Source organism: Haliotis asinina, chromosome 4, assembly GCF_037392515.1.
Source record: "Haliotis asinina isolate JCU_RB_2024 chromosome 4, JCU_Hal_asi_v2, whole genome shotgun sequence".
In the NCBI taxonomy this organism is placed as follows: domain Eukaryota; kingdom Metazoa; phylum Mollusca; class Gastropoda; order Lepetellida; family Haliotidae; genus Haliotis; species Haliotis asinina.
In genome coordinates, this window is record NC_090283.1 from 43,812,257 (window position 1) to 43,832,393 (window position 20,137).

Below are 20,137 nucleotides of genomic sequence, written 5' to 3' on the forward strand. Positions count from 1 at the left end.
GTGAAAGTCCAGGGTAGAATAGGCCTTCAGCAACCCATGCTTGTCATAAAAGGCGATTATGCTTGTCATAAGTGATGGCTAATGGGGTACTGGGTGGTCAGACTCGCTGACCCATGTCATCGGTTCCCAACTTGCAGATCAATGCTCATGCTGTTGATCACTGGATTGTCTGGTCCAGAATCGATAATTTACAGACCTCCCCCATATAGCTGGAATATTGCCAAGTGCGGCATAAAACTAAACTCACTTACTCACTCACCCTCAGTGCCCTTTTTGCAACTAGTTAAAAGTTTTAGGTGTTAAGCTCCTTGCAGCAACTCATATGAACCTAGGGTCCTGAAGACTGATTTCAAATGTCTTTACAGTTTGTATGGGGAAATAAATTGTGTGGTTTGCTCTGCTTTAAGATTTGAGAAAGCATTTAACTTTCTGAAGCTTTTTATTTCGTTCAACAATTTGGTACAATGAGTATATTTGTCAGTCCTTCAACTGCATCCATTTGATACACAAGCACAATTCTCTTTTCTCTGACTCCTCTAAAGAACCAATAAGGTTAAAATATTTTCCACTATCTTGTTCATCTTATTGTGTGCTGCGTTCTCATTTGAAACCTTTAATGAACGAATAATAAGGTTGAAGTATTTTGCCCATTCACGTACACCTCATCATTTGCCACTCTCTGGCGGTAATGCACTGAAGATGGCTATTGAGATTTGAAACCTCTGATTAACCAATGAAGTTGAAGTATTTTCCACATTCACGTACACCTTATCATTTGCTGTTTTCTCTGATGGTAATGCATTGGAGGTCGCAATTGAGATTTGAAACCTCTGATGAACCAATCAGGGGTTTCCCCATTCAAGGTCATGTTATTGTTTGTCTTTATCTGTGGTAGTGTTAGGAATTGATTAAAATGTCACAATTGATGATTGGTTCATTACAACCAATCAATTATTGAAAATTATTGGTTCTCATTATTTATCAAATTTGCCTGGTTGTGATTGTTAATGCACACAAAAATCAGAAAAAACATGTTCTTTCGGGCTTTTTTGGCCAATTGCACAAAATATATTTATAAATACATCATTACAGGGTAACTAGTATGTTTGGAACATAAATTTCCTGGAGTCTTTAAGATAAGTTCAGTGAAGACAAGGAACAAGCTTGTAGTGCTCATGAAATGTAACAGGCAAAACCAACCTTGTGAAAAATATTATTAATGCAAAGAAGTGTACCAGAATTGTTTGTGTTCGATTATGAGGAGACATAACCGATTGCTTGGTCGTTTAGTCACAGCGACCAATCTTTTATTATTTCAATCAATCAGACCACCACTATTCTGTAGGTGTATCAATGTGTTGTGTTGTACAGATGGATCTGTTAAGTGGGAAGATGGCTGTGAACGGCAGCATAGCCTACGTCCCTCAGCAAGCCTGGATCACCAACACAACCGTCAGAGAGAATATCCTGTTTGGGCTTCCATACAATGAAAAACGGTAAACACAGTTTTTTATCATTGCAAAAAATTGGTGTAAAACTAAACTCATTCTCTCACTTTCTTTGCATACGAGATAAAGACAGTTAAAAGTCAATTTGCATTGTGGAACAGATTTTTTGTTAGTTGTGACTTGCATGGGATTTTTTAAAATGATTTCCTTTTTTTCAAATGAAGCTTGTTCTAAACATGAGTGTCTTTTGAATCATTTCCTGGGTAAATTTTTTATAAGTAATAAACATTTGGACACGGATGATGTGTTTAAAAAATGTATCACTTGTTTAAGGTACAAGGAGATTGTCCATGCCTGTGCCTTGAATGCGGACTTCCACACCTTTGTATCAGGAGATGCTACAGAGGTGAGATGTTCAGATTCAAATGTTTACTCTGGCCAGGGTTTGCTACAGATAGGGCCCTGAATTACCCTGAAAAAGCCCTAAATTCATTTTAGGTTTGAAATGTTCCTCTTTGCCCTGATTTGCTCTAAAAACTCTATTTTTAGCAAAAGTCTTTAAGTTTTGATTTCACAAGAAACTACCTTGAAATGACAGTGAGTCTTAATTACCGTAAACAGCCAAATTTTCGCAACCGTTTAATTTTCACGAACTTTGCGTCAGGCTTCATGACGTTAGAATAAGAACACGCGATAATACAGATATATCATACACTCTATTCAGGTAAGTCAACAACACAAAAACAATACAGGTGTCATTGCTCAGTCATGTGTCACTGCTGGGCTAATCTGGATTAACACGGCTCATTCACGTTCTATTTTCATTGCTCGAACACCTAATTAAAAAGGATTAATTCTGAAATCAATATCATTTGTTTTGAGATCACTTTGCAAATCTGTTTATTTTATAACAACTCAATGGTCACGCACCTGCGTGTCATGTAAAAACATTCAGAGACGTCTCTGTAACAAGATCACCTCGCAAAAATTACAAGGCGCGAAAACGTTTAGTGACCGTCACTCATGAAAATTTATAGTCACAGAAATAAGACAGTTTACAGTAATCTCCACCACAAAGAAAAATGATTCCACACATGTTACTAACGTTATTACCCTCTGACAGTTGGTGCCACATCTATCCATCCTCATGTCTATTCAGCAATTCATGTGTTTCTATAGTTCCTAAAACTTGTTGATTAGGCCTTGAAAGGACATTATAAATGTCTTAAATTTGATGGCCATTAATTTGAATGGTAGAACAGGATGTTGTTGTACAAAGTGATCTTAGCATCATAGCACTAATGTGATCGTATTTCCCAGACCTTGACATCAACTTACTACAGTCGTAGAGCTCAAGGCCCAGTCCCTCAAGGTGTTCGTAGCACTAAGATGATCGTAACCCCCATACTTTAACATAGACTTATGACTATTGTAGGGATATGATCACTTGTTAGAACAGGCCTTAGGTTGTTTTGTACAATTCCACAAAGTGGTGGTAGCACTAAGATGATCATAAACCCCATACTTAAACATAGTTTTATGACTGACGCAGCGCTACAATCACTTTGTGGAGCAGGGCCCTGCACAGTTAGCTCATGACCAGGATGCAGTTACGAAAACAACCTCAGCGCTACGACTGTACAGGGCAACTGAATGGAGCTGGGTGTCAAATTCTCTGTTTGATGAATAGCATTGTATCCCACTTAAATGCTCATGATATCAGTCACTGGACTGCCTGGTCAGTTGTTAAGAGACTGCTGTTGGTGGAATGTGGTTGTAGACAATCAACAAAACATCTTTCTTATCAGAGGTCCTCGGTCCTGAGCACTTCTGTCTTCTTAGCAGAGTCAGGCTGCTGGGTGTTACTGATTGTCTGGCATGACTGAAGGTTGATGATTCTTGTTACTGCTGTATCATACTGGATTTTCCTGCTGAGATTTTACATCTATTAGAATTATGATAGCCCAGTCGTTAAAGCGTTTGCTCATCATGCCAAAGACCTGGGTTCAACTCCCCACTTATACAATGTCCCTTGCCATGATATTGCTGGAATATTGCTGAAAGGTATGTAAAACATACCCACTCACTCATTTTTGGATGATGGGGTGGCCAACAGGTTAAAGCTTTCAGTTATCTCTCCTAAAGCCTGGGTTCAGTTCCTCACATGGCTACAACGTGCGAGTGTATTTCTGCTCATCTCAACCCTGATCTTGCTTGAATATTGCTTGAAACCATACCTACTAAGTTACTGTATTCTCTTTACAAACTCGCTCTCACCTTCCACAGATTGGAGAACGGGGTCTCAACTTGAGTGGGGGCCAGAAGCAAAGGATCAGCATGGCTCGAGCTGTGTACAGTGACAGTGAGATCTACCTGCTGGATGACCCTCTCTCTGCCGTTGACGTCCATGTCGGGCATCATATAGCCACAGAAGTCCTTCTGAAGTTATTGAAGGGGAAGACTGTGCTGTTTGTCACTCACCAACTCCAGGTGAGTGTCTCATAACTCATCAACTCCTGGTAAGTGTGTTGTTGCTCATCAACTCCAGGTGAGACTGTCATTACCCATCAATTCCAGATGTGTATTTTATTACTCATCAACTCAAGGGGAGACTGCTGTAACTCGCCAATTCCACTCAAGTATGTCATAATGTACCAACTCCAGGTGATTGTTTCATTACTCACCAACTTCAGGTGAATTTGTGATAACTCATCAACTCAAGATGAGTCTGCTATTGCTCATCAACTCCAGGGGAGACTGTCATTGCCAATCACCTCCAGGTGAGTCTGTCATGACTCTCAAACTCCAGGCGAGTTTGTCATAACTCTAGTGTACTCTAGTGTTCGGGACTGTCTATACCGTTGTTCAGTATTCATATTGTACTTCCAGTACCTAGTTCATTGTGACGAGGTGATGTTCCTGAAGGATGGCCAGATAGAGGAGAAGGGCACACATGACGAGCTGATGCAGCAGGACGGAGAGTATAGCGGGCTGATAAAGATGTACTACTCTGAACAGATGGAGGAAGATGAAGAGGATGACATTGTACCCGAAGGTCAGTGCAGGGTGTCAATTATTACCCACAAGGCCAACTAATGGTAGCTGCACACTAACCTTGTACATAACACGAGTGTCATAATGTTTCCACTAGTGATGTTAGCCGAGTGAAGCAACACAGTTCTTTTGCAACCTCTTTATGAAACCACTTTTGGTTTGAAACCATAAAAATCACAAAAATACGCTGTTTTAACAATTTTATAAATGTAAGTCAGGTAATAAATAAATACCACAATCAGTCTTATTGCATACAAAGTATATGAAATGCACGATCTTCCCATCTTTCCTCACTTTTGATCAGACACCACAGAAAGGAAGGACACTTGTTTTGTATAATTCATATGTAATGAGACCTCATGTAGTATTCTCAATATATGCCACACCACTTGGCTTGAGATCAAATAAAACTGTTCTTTCATCAGATAAGGAGTCTTGAGGAACACATCGCTCATACTAACAAACAATCGCATTCATCACATCGATCCTTCATAGCCTAGTGGATAAAACTGCCAAGCTTCTAAGTGAACGGTTTAAGGTTCAGAGACAGTGTCAGTACAATATATTGGAATTTTCAATAATGTGAAATTTTACGTTCAAGACAAAACTTGTATCAGCCTTCAACACAAGTAAAGTAATTCAAATTCAAAAAGTCTTCCTCAGAAAATCCTTTCTATGCGGGTAGTTCTGTAGAAAATAAACTGGATGCATGTATAAGAATGAAGATTTTATGGATATCAACTTCTTTATATGAGAACACAACGTTTCGGAGTTAATGCTTACTCCTTCATCAGGTGATTGAGAATGAGGTACAGAGCTATATTTATATGTACAGGCAAAACAATAACAAAGTAACAAGTGGAATGAGTTAACGAAAGCTGGAAGCCAGTATGAACAAGCACTGATAGGAAGCCGATAATTATGATAACAATGGTAGAAGCCAATGGTAATACATTACAGATGATGGGATATGTTTACATAACATATGTTTACATAATCTTCATTCTTATGCATTTCACTTCTAAATGACCTTCAAAGACTGGATGCATGTAGTTTGGAGGGAAATCCCCAGGATTTCTTGAAGTGTGCTCTCTGTAGAGGTTTATTCTTTAGAAGGAGAACCTTGTAAGACAATAGACTGACATCACTGGAGATAACATGCCTCAGATGTTTTGGTAGACAATGTAAAACCAGTGGGTGAGGGATTTCCCGACCTCAATGGTTTCACATTGTCCACCAAAACCGAGGGGAAATGTTTTCTGTATCATATATACCATCAATGATGGGTAATTACAATGTAGATGATAATTTAATGAAGCTACATAACAATAAATGAAGTACACGAAAATCAATTTAATGACAGTATAAGTAGATAATTTAACCCCACCACCTTCGTCGGCCCTGTGGCCTTGTGGTAGAGCATCTGCCTACAAATCTGAGCTTTGCAGTTTTCTAATTTCCTTGGGAAAACATTTGTATTATGAGTTTCATCTTGAACGGTATTTTTCAATAGATATCAAACACTCATTTATCATTTGAATGTTGATGTTCATGTAAAGTTAGGAAAAGTAAAACCTTAGAAGTGGTCTTACTAACGAAAAGTAAAACCTGGGAAGAGGTCTTTCGAGTGAAAAGTAAAACCTGTCCAAACAAAAACAAAAACCTCAAATGCGGTTATTCTGGGAAAACAAGAGATGACCTAATATATCGTGAGAAGCACACTTTAGGTTTATATATGAGATTATTATGTGTTTAAAAGAGACTTTTTAATGTTTGAATATCTGTCATGTTGATGCATGAGACTTTCAAGGGAAATGCTTTCATATTCTGAGAATTCTTTAGAATTTGGAAGGTACATAGCAATGTATTGTATGGATTTACAACTTCTTTATTATTTACAACTCCAAGTTTCTGAGCTACTTCTTGCCCCTTCATCAGGTGAATGTCATCCTGGGCTACCTCTTGGCCCTTCTAAACCAGAAACATTGTGTTGTAAATGATAAGGAAGTTGTAACTCCATACAATACATTGTTCTGCTTTCATTTTCTTCAGTATGCATGTGATATTTACTCTTTTCTAGGGATATTGTCTTCACTGTCAGCATCTGACATAAACAAAGACAAGTCTGCAAATGCACTTCCAGGGGAGAGCACTCCAGTTGGTAAAGCCCCACCACCTCTTGAGAGGCTGTTTTCTAGAGGGGCTATGATGGGGAACATATCCCCTATATCACATAAAAAAGAAGTTCCTTTGGAGAGAATGTTCTCACGGGGTGCAGGGATGGGCCCTGCGCCTCCCACCTTAGAGAGGTTGTTCTCAAGGGGTGCAATGGTGGAGAAGCCTCAGCCTGAGATGTTCTCAGGGGGACCTGGTGTGAGGGTGGAAAGGCAGTTCAGTACCCTGTCCTCAAGCAGCTCCGGTGATGGTGATGGAGGTGAGAATTAAAATACACATATTTCTCTCCTTCGAGAATACTAACCAATGAAGATCAGGGGTAGAGTTGGTCTTCAGCACAGCGTTCAAAATAATCACCAGCCTGGAGACCCAGCACGGGATGTCATTGTATCGGGATGGCAGTTTTAAATATTTGCAGGCCTTTGGGACGTTCAATTAGTTGTACGTCAATTGGAAATTCCCACTGTTTGTCTTTGTTAAGCCGTCAGGAATGATTCATGATTCATCATGTTACGAAAACTTATAGTTTCACATCCTGGTATTTCGATACCAATGTCAATGCCTGTCTTTAACAAATAAAAATTTGATTTTGCAGAGACCACATGAAACATGGTGTAGTCTATTTTGTTTTTACTGGTTTGATTTTAACAAAATCTGCCTGCATATTTGCAGTCAGGGCATGTAGATTTTTCCGCCTGCTGACCAACTGGTAAATGGAAGTATTGAAAGCACAGATTGTCGTAAGAGGTGGCTGACAATATCAGGTGATCAGGCAAGCTGACATTGGTGACGCAGTCCATCTTGTTCCAGTTGTGTTTAAAATTTTCATTATGGGTATCACTGGATTGTCTGGTCCAGGCTGGATTATTTACAGACTACCCAGTATTGCTGGAATCATTCCTGAAGGTTTAACAAAGACAAATAAAGGGAATTTCCAATTGACGTACAACTAACTGAACATGATGTTTGTTTGTTTCTTTGCCATGTGCAAGTACAGTCTTAACGGCAGCATGTACTGAAAATGAAGCTAAGAAAGTTTATGAAAAGAAAAATACAACATTTTAGACATAGACTGGGCTGTTGTTTGGATTTATCATGTGTTTATGTTTACTTCTCAGGTGGGAAGCTGATTGTTGCTGAGGAGAGGAGTACGGACAGTGTTGCCATTACTGTGTATCGCCAGTATATACAAGATGGTGGAGGATGTCTGGTCTGTTTTGGTGTGTTTGCTGTTTTCTTCCTGGCCGTGGCCGCCCAGACGGGTGCAAACTGGTTTCTCTCCTTCTGGCTGAACCAAGGCAATGGTGTATGTACCAGATATTGATATAGCTGTAGGTGGGGCCACCTTTGTAATGTTGTGGATGGGCAGCATCTGATCAGGCTCCCATGCTCACTTACCCTCTCACACACACAGACACAGACACAGACACACACAGACACACACACACAGACACACACACACAACTTGCTGATCGCATTGAAATTCATTGTGTAAAGGGAGATAACTGGACTGCTCTGGACTTTGCAATCTTTGTGAAATGGCAGACTGTATATCTAGACTGGTATGACTGTCAGTGAAATATATCTACTGTCAGCCAATCCATCAATACCCTTTATGATAGTCTGTACCTTGATAGCTGCAGTGAAAATCTGTGTTAGAATTGGTCTTCCGTAAATCATGCGTGTCATGAGAGGTGACTGAAGGGTAGAATAGGTCTTTTGCAACCCATGCTTGCCATAAAAGGTGACTGAGCTTGTCATATGGGGCGACTTTCAAGATTTGGTTGACACATGTCATCATATGTCAATGCTCATGCTGTTGATCATTAAATTGTCTGGTTCAAACCCAGTTACTTAATGACCATCACCATAGAGGTGGTATACTATACTAACAACATAATCTGTTATTTAGTTTGGGACAGGAGACGTGTTTCCTCAACAATCTGCCCATCCACTTTCACTCCATGAACTTCATTTTCCAGACAGGACCATTTCCATCTTGTTTTTTAGGTCATTATCAGTGTATTTTGAAAACAAACATCTAACTAAATCCACATGCAGGAGAGTGAAGAATTTGATAGTAACTTGCTGTGTTTTGAAAACTGTGATATTTGTGTACCCAAGAGGTACAACTTTATTTATCTCGTGGCAGAATAATACAATGGTCACTGTGGACAATGTGACCATGTCCAGTAACAATGGGAGGATCAACGAGCACCCAATGCGGAACACCTACACCCTCATCTACGGGATGTTTATGGTGGTGATGTTGACGCTCAACTTTTGTCGGGCATTTGTCTTTATGAAGGTAAGTGTCACCATTGTCTCAGTTAACATTGTGACAGTTAACATTGTCTCAGTTAACACTGTGATAGTTATCATTGTCTCAGTTAACATTGTGATAGTTACCATTGTCTCAGTTAACACTGTGATAGTTATCATTGTCTCAGTTAACATTGTGACAGTTAACATTGTGATAGTTACCATTGTCTCAGTTAACATTGTGATAGTTAACATTGTCTCAGTTAACACTCTGATAGTTATCATTGTCTCAGTTAACATTGTGATAGTTACCATTGTCTCAGTTAACACTGTGATAGTTATCATTGTCTCAGTTAACATTGTGACAGTTAACATTGTGATAGTTACCATTGTCTCAGTTAACATTGTGATAGTTACCATTGTCTCAGTTAACATTGTGATAGTTACCATTGTCTCAGTTAACATTGTGATAGTTACCATTGTCTCAGTTAACATTGTGACATTTAACTAAGTATCCATGTGATAGTTAAGGTTGTGACTGATAACTTTGTGACATTTAATTATGTATTATGTGACAGTTAACTTTGTAGCAGGTAACTTTATGACAGTTAACTTTGTAAGAGTTAACTGTCATAAAGTTAACATTGTAGCAGTTCACATTGTGACTGATAACTTTGAGACCGATAACTTTGTGACAGTTACATTTGTGATAGTTACTTTTGTGACAGTTAACTTAGTGACAGATAACCTTGTGGCAGCTTACTTTGTGGCAGTCAATTTTGTGACAGTTAACATGGTGGCTGTTAAAATCATGATAGTTAACTTTGTGATAGTTAACACAGTCAATTTTGTGACAGTTAACATGGTGGTTGTTAAAATCATGACAGTTAACTATGTCAGATTTATGACAGTTAACTATGTGACTGATAATCTTGTGGGAGTTTACTTTTACAGTACAACAGTAGTTAAGCTCCCTGGGTATAACAAAGGTTATTAACATTTCTTGAATACTAAGCAAGGATATTTACTGTCTGTGGCCAATAATAGCTTTAACTTTTATTCTAATGTTTGCAGGCCACACTCAAGGCCTCTAGTGGACTCCATGACCGGGCATTCAAACACATACTTGACAGCCCCATGGAGTTTTTTGATACCACTCCCACTGGTCGTATCGTCAACAGGTTTTCGGCTGATATGGACGAAGGTGAGGAAGAATTGGCCTAAAGAGATTTCTTTCCATAATAGTGATGGTTGATGAGTAACAGCCCTTAGGCATGTCAGGATCCTGTCATTATACAGTCAAGCGTGATTACAATATCAATAACTCAATGTTTGGGTTGTATCAAAATAACATCTCGGTCATCAGCAGAATCCTTCACGACTTGTTCATTATTCAAGCTCTTTTAACTCGATATGGATGACTCAGTATTTTGGATATCTTAATATAATTTCATGAAAGCAAAATTACCCTTTTAACTCAATCTTTGCAAAGACCCTTGATATACACTTTCCTTTTAGAGGCCAGTATCCCTCTGAGGTGAGGATGTTTCCACACGTTTTCACATGGTTCGGTAGGAATCGAAGGGATGCTGTAGTGCTGATTGAATTGAAGTCACTTGTTATTTAATTTGGATTAATTAAGATGGAATTAATTAGAGAATACTCACTGTTAAGACTAAACAATACTGGTAACGGATTATAGTTTCAAATGAAAAGATACTGAGAATCTAATAAGGTTTTTGTGTAATCATGTGACTACCATGCCATTGTTGAGTTGTTTCTGAATGATATGTGATGATATGCACTGGTCAGATGTCTCAAAATTTGGATAACTTGATACTTTTTCACTGTCCTATGGGAAGTATCTCAGCTGTATGGCAGCGGTCTGTAAATAATAGAGTCTGGACCAGACAATCCAGTGATCAACCTCATGAGCATCCATCTGCGCATTTGGGAACTGATGACATGTGTCAACCAACTCAGCGAACCTGACCACCCAATCCCGTTAATTACCTCTTACAACAAGCATAGTCGCTTTTTATGATAAGCATGGGTTGCTGAAGGCCTATTCTACCCTGGACCTTCATGGATTGTGTATCTGCATAAGTTATGCATGGATAATTCAGATATACTCATAATAAGTCAAGTCAGTGAGTGAAAGATACGTTAACTTTCGCAGAATAGAAGTCCGATTTTGTTTGCACGCATGAACCAAACCTGTCACAGTGTGGTTTCAGTTCAACACATTTCATCCTAAGATCTTGAATAGTGTTGGTTGTCTGTATTGAGCGAAGATTGTTGAATTTTTCCAATTGATTGCCGTTAATATTTCTAATCCACGTTCTGTTCACTATTTGTTTAAAAGGTGGCCCTTATGCAGCATTACTATCACAATGTTTCTGGTCTGTATAAGTAATAATGCTACTGTAGATTAGATGACGGCCCTAAACCATTGTAAGAAAACATTTAATGAACAATAACTCAGTGCGCATTGTCATTTGTTGCCGGTCATCAGCAGTAAGAATGACTAACCAAAAGACTCATAGGAAACTGTTTCAGTTAGCAAGGAAAAGTAATAAAGCCATGCAACCTTTAAAATACTCCGCCTTTTGTGTCCATTTGGTATTTTAATTTTATTTTAATTTTGAGGAGTGAACTAATGTTGTGTCACTGTATTGATCTTATATTACTTCTTATTAATTTCATAATATCCAAATAGGTATCAATATTGTTAGTTATGCTCGTCATTATAGTCGTGATGGACAGTAATGACACACATTTCGAAACAATCTTAAAACCAGTGCTTTACTAGCTAGAATCATGTATCTCCAGTTGGTTTCAAATGTCTTTTTCAGGGTATACAACTTTTTTGTAAGTTCTGTCGTTAGTGAAACGTACAGTTTGAAGTTTCCATTTGACTTGTATTGGTGTGGGCAGTTGTTCCTGAACTTTCTATTTCTTTCTCAGCTGTTAATAGTTGAAAACAAACTGGAAGGTTAAGGTTCACAGTTTTATGCATGGTAGAGGATTAAAGTTTACAGTTGTTTGCACAATAGAGAATTAATGTGCCCAGTTGTACATGTTTTGTTCTCAGCTCTAACCAACAAGTTATTTTGTTTTTATAATGGCACCATTAAAAAATGTTGACCTTTTATTAACACAAGTGAAATCAGCACCTCTAAAACAGAGACCACGTGGCAACACTTTGGTGGTATGGTCCAGATGGTAGTTACAAGCTGCTGAAGTTTTGCTGAAGTTTTGCTGAAACTGTCATTGACAGCCTGACATTTTGGAACCGAGGTTGACATAATTTGGAAGAAGTGAACTTTACAGGACACTTTAGTCTGCTGCCATCTGCAATTAAGGACCATACATAATTTATGTCATGATGATTTTTAATTTAAGAACTTGTACACTTTAAGAGGACGATAGCTTTATGCTCACAGTATACAAGAAATAACATGAATCCATTTAACTTAAAACAGCTGACGGTCACAGGTTCAATCCCTGGCCATTTCATACTAAAAGATGTTCAGACATAGCACTGTGGTGCGACCCGGACGCCAATCAGAATAATCCGGACACTTGCAGTTCATACGGGTCACTTTCAATGTAGCGAGCCCAGGAGACACATGTGTGTCCTTGCTCGCCTTTCACTTACTATTAAATGTTGCCTGTCTATCACAGTTTTGTCTAATTTTGCGGGTACAACAGTACTAGTTGGTCCCAGCCTGACATACGGCATAAACGGGTTCAACAAGGACTTCTTGTCTCGGAGTCAGTATAAAGTGTCTGAGTGGGGAAATTCATGCTTAACTGTGGCATGGTATCTCAGTGTGCTAGCCCTATAAAACCAAAATGTATTTTACACAGTACGCTATATTTTATTTATTATCTACATTCTGTGTGTGGTGTGAATGGGGAGACAGTGTTTGTAAAGGTGGACGTTTCACTTTACCCTTCACTGTCTAAAGGGCAAGTTTAGAAAATATATACTATAAACAGTGAGTAATCCTGTGCAAAGAGCAAAAACAATATCAGTTGAAGGTAAGCGAAGGTGGGCGCTGAGAGTCTTTGGATGGGTGATCATGTTGGCAACTTGACTCCTGAGAGTTTCTTGGACTTCAGTCCAGCCCCACTTCAAAGCACATGTGATACATGTAGGCTCACCTTAGGCAAGTGAGTTTGTTCAAAATCACTTCTATGCACCCAGCAGAAAATGGGTACCTGGTGGGATAAGTCATGTGAGTTAACTTTGTGGAGACTTACAGGCAACTTGGGTCATCAGGGGTAATAATGTGTTAGCACTTCGAGAATGCACAAGTCTGGGGAAACGTCATCACTGGGCAATATTATAATTATTATTATAAATATTATTATTATTTTCACTATTATTATGCAGGAAATAATATAAATCCATTAAATGTTTCAGTGGACATTCGTCTTCCCATGCAATCAGAAGTATTCATTAACAACGTCCTGCAAGTTGTCTTCTCCCTCTTGATGATCTGCTACATGTCACCATGGTTTCTGGTTGCCATGATACCGCTCATCGCATTATTTGGGTGCCTGTTCGTAATGTTTGTTCGCTGTGCCCGCAACTTGAAGCGTATGGACGCTGTTACCAAGTCTCCGCTGGTCAGTCATATCACAGCCTCCGTCCAGGGAATATCCACCATCCATGCATATGGCAAGATAGAGGATTTTGTAACAAAGTAAGTAGTTTGTGCAGGCTTTGGCATTTGTCGAATTTTGTTAATTTGGGGTTTAATATTCCAGCTATGTGGTGACGTTAATCCATTAATCTACATCATTGATCTACGCCATTAGGATACAATGATGTGTGTTTAACCAAGTCAGCAAGCCTGGCCACCAGATCCTGTTAGTTGTGTCTTACAACTAGCATGGGTTGCTGAAAACCAATTCTATTTCAGATCTCCATACTGATAAATAAAGCATTAACAGACCCAGTTCAGTCTGATTTGAATAGTGTCGAAATATAATCTTGTCTGGTGAGAAGTGATCAACCTTTGTTTTACCTTGAGAACAATGCTATATATGTTATACAGGTTTTGTGATTCATTGCATCAGAAAGGTATTCATAAAGCAATAATAGACCATTGTTTGCTCTGATCTGAAAAGTACCTGAGTTTAACTATGGTGAAAATACTTCCTATCACACCGTGGAAACATGTTCTGGTTGGTGCAGAGTCAGATACTATCTCACAATGAGGTGTCCATATAAATCTGTGGAATGGTATAACAGTATGGCAGACCGACCTGAGAAGATCCAGGTTAGAATTGGTCTTCAGCAACCCATGCTTGTCAAACAAGGTGACTGACTGGATACCGTCCGGCTCACTGACCTACTTGACATGTCATCAAGTCCCAGTTGCGTAGTTTGATGTTCATAATTTTGATCACTGGATTGTCTGGTGAAAATGATACTTCTAAGTGAGACATGAAACAAGAAGCAAACAAGCAGACCCACAAAGATACATGCCAAAACGTCCATAACTACATAGGAATGATGGGGGTGGCATTGTGGTTAAAGCATTCGCTCATCACACCAAAGCCTGCGTTTGATTCCTGATGTAGATGCAATATGTGAAGCCCATTGCTGGTGTCCCCTTCAGTGACGTTGCTGAAACATTTCTAAAAGTGGCGTAGAACTAAACTCACTCTCTCAATGTCTCATGGTGATGTTTATACCCTGGGGTTTCTGAAAGCAAGTCCTCTCATTTAGAAGCCCAGGGGCTACTGTTTTAAATTTTTTTCCAATTAGAAGCCCATGGGCTTTCACACTGTGAAACACTCAGGCATTGATACTCTATGATGAATGTCTCAATTTCTTTTCAGGTTCCAGAAACTGCTAGATATCAATTCCGTCCCTTTCTTTGTCTTCTTCTCAGCAAGTCGCTGGCTGTCTGTGCGACTTGACCTCCTCTGTGTCTGCATCAGTGGTGTCACAGGACTCATCATTGTCTTCAACTATGACAACATCACACCAGCACTAGCTGGACTCGCCCTTTCCTTTGCTGTGCAGGTGAGCTCAATATTTTAAAAAAACACTGTTTGTGTCAAATTTTTTTTTTTTAATCGGGATATTGGATGTTCTGATGTGAAGTGAATACATGTTTTCATGCATGCATTAAGTTATTTTGATGTTCTCAGCATTCTAATCTCACAGTTATACTTCAGGTGGATGAGGGATGGTGGGGTAGTCTAGTGGTCAAAGCCTTCAATCATCGTGCCAAAGATCCGGGCTCGATTCCCCAAATGGGTACAATGTGTGAAGCCCATTCCTGGTTTCAGCTACCGTGATATTGCTGAAATACTATTAAGAACATTGTAAAATCATTCTCACTCACTTAACTATAGAAACGGTAAGAAACAAGTTTCGAACAAAAACTGGCTAAAAATGGAAAGAGCCAAATTGAGCAGTAAGAATATGAAAAGAGTTGTAGGTGATCAGCTTACTGGCACTAAAAAGTTCCTTGGTCTTGGTTGGCTATGAACAACAGAATGTGTACATTGCCCCAGTTTATATGTTTCTCCCTCTACAATATTTAATTGTCCAAAATTTAAAAACAAAGGATTCAGGTTTCTGATTCATCTGCAAAAGCAGAGATTATGAACTTATGAAATATAGCCATTACATTGGGTTATAAATCATATGACACCCATCTCATCGGGTCACGTGTCGTATCACAGCGTTACACCTCACTTTAAATTATTATCATTATTAATATGACTACCAGACATCAATGCTGCTGTTTTCAGATGACTGGACTGTTCCAGTTCACAGTGAGGCTTGCTATCGAGACAGAGTCTCGCTTCACCAGTGTACAACGAATACAGGAGTATGCCAAGGTGGGAATTATTATTATCATTATTATTATTATGATATTGATCCTACACAAAGAAGGGGCAGTGAGGTAGCCCTGTGGTTAAAGTGTTTGCTCATCATGCGGAAGACCCAAGTTTGATTCCTCAAATGAGTACAATGTGAGAAGCCCATTTAGGTGTCCCTTGCCATGATATTGCTGGAATACTACTAAAGGTGGCGTAATACTAAAGTCACTCACTCACTATACAAGGGATCACTCTTTTAATATTTTTTATGAATCTGCACCGGTCTTGAGAATGCTGCGTTTTGTTGCCAGATGGATTGATTGTTCATGGATCGTTATGGACCCTCAATTCAGTCTCAAACTCCAAGTGAAGTATATGACCCTATCGCCCAGTTCACTCGCTTAAGTCAGATCTTTCGCTCTGAGGCCATACCTCCGCATGAAAATCTGAGCAGATTGAAACAATTCTTGAGACAATGCTTATTTCCATTTCTTTCTTTTGATGTCATCCGTTTTATAGTTCAGTTTCAGACTGATTTTCAAAGCATAGCATGAACTGCCACCATCATGCAGGTGTGGTCTTATAAGAGTTCATGTCTATCTTGATCAGTACGATCCAGCAACCAAAATTTGTTGTCTGTAATCCAGCTCCAGCTTCTACGGTGACAGTACCTTCTCAAAAGCTGGTCCAGTTTTTTCTCACTGCCTTCAAGACGACCTCAGACACACTCAGAAACTATCACACATCAAATCTGGCTTGAAAATTGACTTTTTCAGTTTTGCTGAACTGAATACCTTTTATCAGTGGTGTTGTCCTGAAAGCATACTTTTGAGCAGACATTCATGGATGCGAAATAATCACTATGTAAATAACTAATTATTATTATCATTATCCACATTTCTGGTAGATAACTGAGTTATTTTTGACAGGATGCGTCCTCTGATGATCTCATGACTGTGTCCGACACCGAACCCTCCACGGATTGGCCAGCTGAGGGCAAAATCGTGTACAATAGGTTGCGGATGCGGTACCGAGAGGGAATGCCTTTAGCTCTGAAAGGTGTATCATTCTCTGTGGAGCCGCAGGAGAAGATAGGCATTGTGGGAAGGTCAGGCTCAGGTAAACCAATCGGGAAGAGAACCTGGTCTTGTATCATTGTTTATACAGTTTATATAGTAAGCCGGCAACCCAACCATTAACCCAAAGCCTAAGTCAACTGATTTTGTTCTTTTGTACTCCTGGTTTTTGTGATGCTGAGAGACGGGTTAGTAGATGCTAAACCTTTTGGCACAGACTTTCGTGGGTTTCGCGCTGAAGTTTATGCAAAGGTAACCAGGATGTATAATTTTTATAAAGATGGTCTTGATCAATCCCCATACCAAGGTTGTGGCTGATATATAATGAAAATTCATGTTTTGTCATCAAGACCTATGAGGATCCAGGTTGAAATTGGTCTTGAGTATCTCATGCTTGTTGTAAGAGGCAAATAATGGGATCGTAGTTAGGCTCCCTGACTTGGTGGACACATGTCATCATATCCAAATTGTGTAGATCGACGCTCATGATGCTGATCACTGGATTGTCTGGTTCAGACTCGATTATTTACAGACCCCAGCCATATGGCTGAAATATTTCTGTGTGAGACATTAAACAACGAAGCAGCTGGCCAATTAACGTTCACGCTGTAATATAGTGTTTTTTCATCTCTAGGGAAGTCGTCGCTCGGCGTGGCTTTGTTCCGTCTTGTGGAGGCAGCATCAGGGACAATCTACATCGATGGCATTGACATCAGCAAGGTGTCTCACTACAACTTGAGGTCCAAGCTGGCTATCATTCCCCAAGATCCTGTTCTCTTTGTTGGAACAGTCAGGTAATTATCTCCCCTTAAAGTGAAGTTGTCTCCCCTCCTCCCCTTCGTCTCTCCACACCAGTTGATACTTATGTTAACTTTATATAGGGTTGCAGCCTGTGTTCTGATGAAGGCCCACTCTCCTTGTGTCTTGTACAAGGCAACATTTCTTGCAAGGTTGACTAGTGGAACATGTGTCATGGCCATGAGATTGCCCACATTGTTTTGAACTTGTTATTATAACGTTGAACCTACCAATAGTTCTGCTCTATGGCAATGATCTGTAAGTTTGGAATCTGGACTAGACAATCCAGTGATCAACATGAGCATTGATCTACGCCACTCGTACACAATTATGTATCAATCAAATCGGTGAACCTGACCATTCGTTCCTGTAAGTCACACCTTATGACAAGCTTGCTTGCTGAAGGTCATTAGGAATGACAAGTCTTTATGGATGATCAACTTCTTTATTGTACAGTAGTGATGCTTTGGTATAGATACTTATACTGTTTTGAAGCATGAGGTACTGAATGGATACAGGCACATATATATGCAGTCAAGTCTTGTTTATCCGACAATTGGCTTTATCTGACACTTTTGTTGGTAACAAATTGAATAAACTTAACTTGTTTCATTTATTTAATCCGACGTCCTTGTTAATCCAACAATTTGCTGTGCAATGAACAATGTCCGATTAACGAGTTTTATAAAAAATTACGTCCATCTTGCACAATCCTGAAGGCAAGTTCTAAACCGGAATTTTACAGGTCATACAAGACACAGTATGAAACTATTGCTTTGGTACATTTGTACATATGTACTCCTATAGGAAGACATGTTAGAGTTTTGCATGTTTTTTTATTTTTCAGATATAATCTCGACCCGTTCAGCGAGCATGCTGAGGTGTCACTGTGGGATGCTCTTCAGAAGTGTCATGTCAAAGACACGGTGAGTGACGTGTGACTGTTGAGGGGGAAACATCGTGATAGAGATTGTATATTGCAACATACTATTGTAACCAATTATTGCAATACCATTGCAAAAGTATTTTTCCTTTTTGAATTGTCTCATTTCAAGTCATTTACCAATGCAGTCTATAGTTTATTTGAAATAAAAACAAGTCGAAGTAGTTTCAGTCTCTTGTGATAACTGACAGAAATTTGAAAACCAGATCAAGTAAACAGTTAAAACAAATTTGTTGTTTTTCACAATTTCAAACTTACAAACATGTTTGCTGCCATGTTTGTTTAAGAGGTAACAGGGGCAGATAACTCTAAGTCAAAATGAATGAATATGATATTTCCTGTGCATTTATCAACTGGAGTCAATTCTGAGACTATCGATAGTCACGCACACCATCGAAAGTGTTTCGTTTCTACCATTGATTTAGTGAGTCATTGTTTGTTCTCTGGTATTAACAGATAGCAAGCCTGGATGACAAGCTTGATGCCATGGTGGTAGAGAATGGAGAAAACTTCTCAGTGGGAGAGCGACAACTCCTCTGTCTGGCTCGGGCTCTGCTGAGACACAGCAAGGTGAGATGTGACACAGGCAGGGGTGAGACGTGACACAGACAAGGGTGAGACGTGTCACAGGCAGGGGTAAAAGATGACAAAGACACAAGTGAGATATGACATGGGTGAGACATGACACAGGCAGGGATGTGGTGAGACACAGCAAGGTGAGATTTGTCAGACAGGGTTGAAACATAACACAGGAAGGAGTGCTACATGACACAGACAGGGATGAGACTAGGTGCAGACGAGGTGAGACTTGAGACAGACAGGGCTGAGACATGACACAGGCAGCGGTGAGACATGATATGGGTGGTTGAGACATGACACAGACATGGTTGTGGTTAGACATGAGACAATCAGAGGTGAGACATGACACAGGCAGTGGGGAGACTTGACACAGACACGAGTGAGACATGACACAAATGATTCGTCAGTTTCGGCAGGGGTGTGACATGACAGGGATGTTGTGAGGCACAGCAATTTGAGATGAGAGATGGTTGACATGTTAGATATAGTTAACTGAGGAAATAGCATATAATAGATAGGCATAAATACGGATACTGTCCTTGTCACGGTATGGCAACAATATTGTCGATGTGACGTTAAATTCACTCACTCACTGATACTGCCAAAACAAAACAATCTTTCAAGTAACTGTTATATAAAAGTGAAAGAAAGCGAAAAAAACCCACAAAGGAATGGATCTAAAGCCAATGTTTGATTCCCTGATAGATCCTGATGCTGGATGAAGCTACGGCAGCTATCGACACGGAGACAGACACACTGGTGCAGACAACCATCAAAGAGGCATTCTCAGACTGCACCATGCTGATCATTGCACACCGCCTGAACACCGTCCTCAGCTGCGACAAGATCATGGTCATGGAGGACGGCAAGGTGAGGACTCAACCAAGTTTACTCCACAGGTTTTGGTGATTTATCTGGAACTCCAAATTCATTAATATTGCTCTCTA

The 20,137-nt window shown here is 39.6% G+C and overlaps 1 protein-coding gene across 2 annotated transcripts in view; it reads left to right on the forward strand.

Annotated features, from left to right (window-relative positions):
* LOC137281590 (ATP-binding cassette sub-family C member 5-like) overlaps positions 1–20,137 on the forward strand; it is a 95,706-nt gene that overhangs the window by 62,010 nt on the left and 13,559 nt on the right. For both annotated transcript variants that reach the window (XM_067812922.1, XM_067812921.1), the window contains exons 17-32: positions 1,372–1,496; positions 1,782–1,854; positions 3,735–3,938; positions 4,338–4,503; positions 6,583–6,936; positions 7,796–7,983; positions 8,830–8,985; positions 10,014–10,143; positions 13,372–13,654; positions 14,799–14,985; positions 15,723–15,812; positions 16,724–16,913; positions 17,505–17,664; positions 18,516–18,594; positions 19,068–19,181; positions 19,896–20,060. In XM_067812922.1, coding sequence (XP_067669023.1) covers positions 1,372–1,496; positions 1,782–1,854; positions 3,735–3,938; positions 4,338–4,503; positions 6,583–6,936; positions 7,796–7,983; positions 8,830–8,985; positions 10,014–10,143; positions 13,372–13,654; positions 14,799–14,985; positions 15,723–15,812; positions 16,724–16,913; positions 17,505–17,664; positions 18,516–18,594; positions 19,068–19,181; positions 19,896–20,060 — 2,664 coding nt within the window. The remainder of the gene's footprint in view (positions 1–1,371; positions 1,497–1,781; positions 1,855–3,734; positions 3,939–4,337; positions 4,504–6,582; positions 6,937–7,795; positions 7,984–8,829; positions 8,986–10,013; positions 10,144–13,371; positions 13,655–14,798; positions 14,986–15,722; positions 15,813–16,723; positions 16,914–17,504; positions 17,665–18,515; positions 18,595–19,067; positions 19,182–19,895; positions 20,061–20,137) is intronic.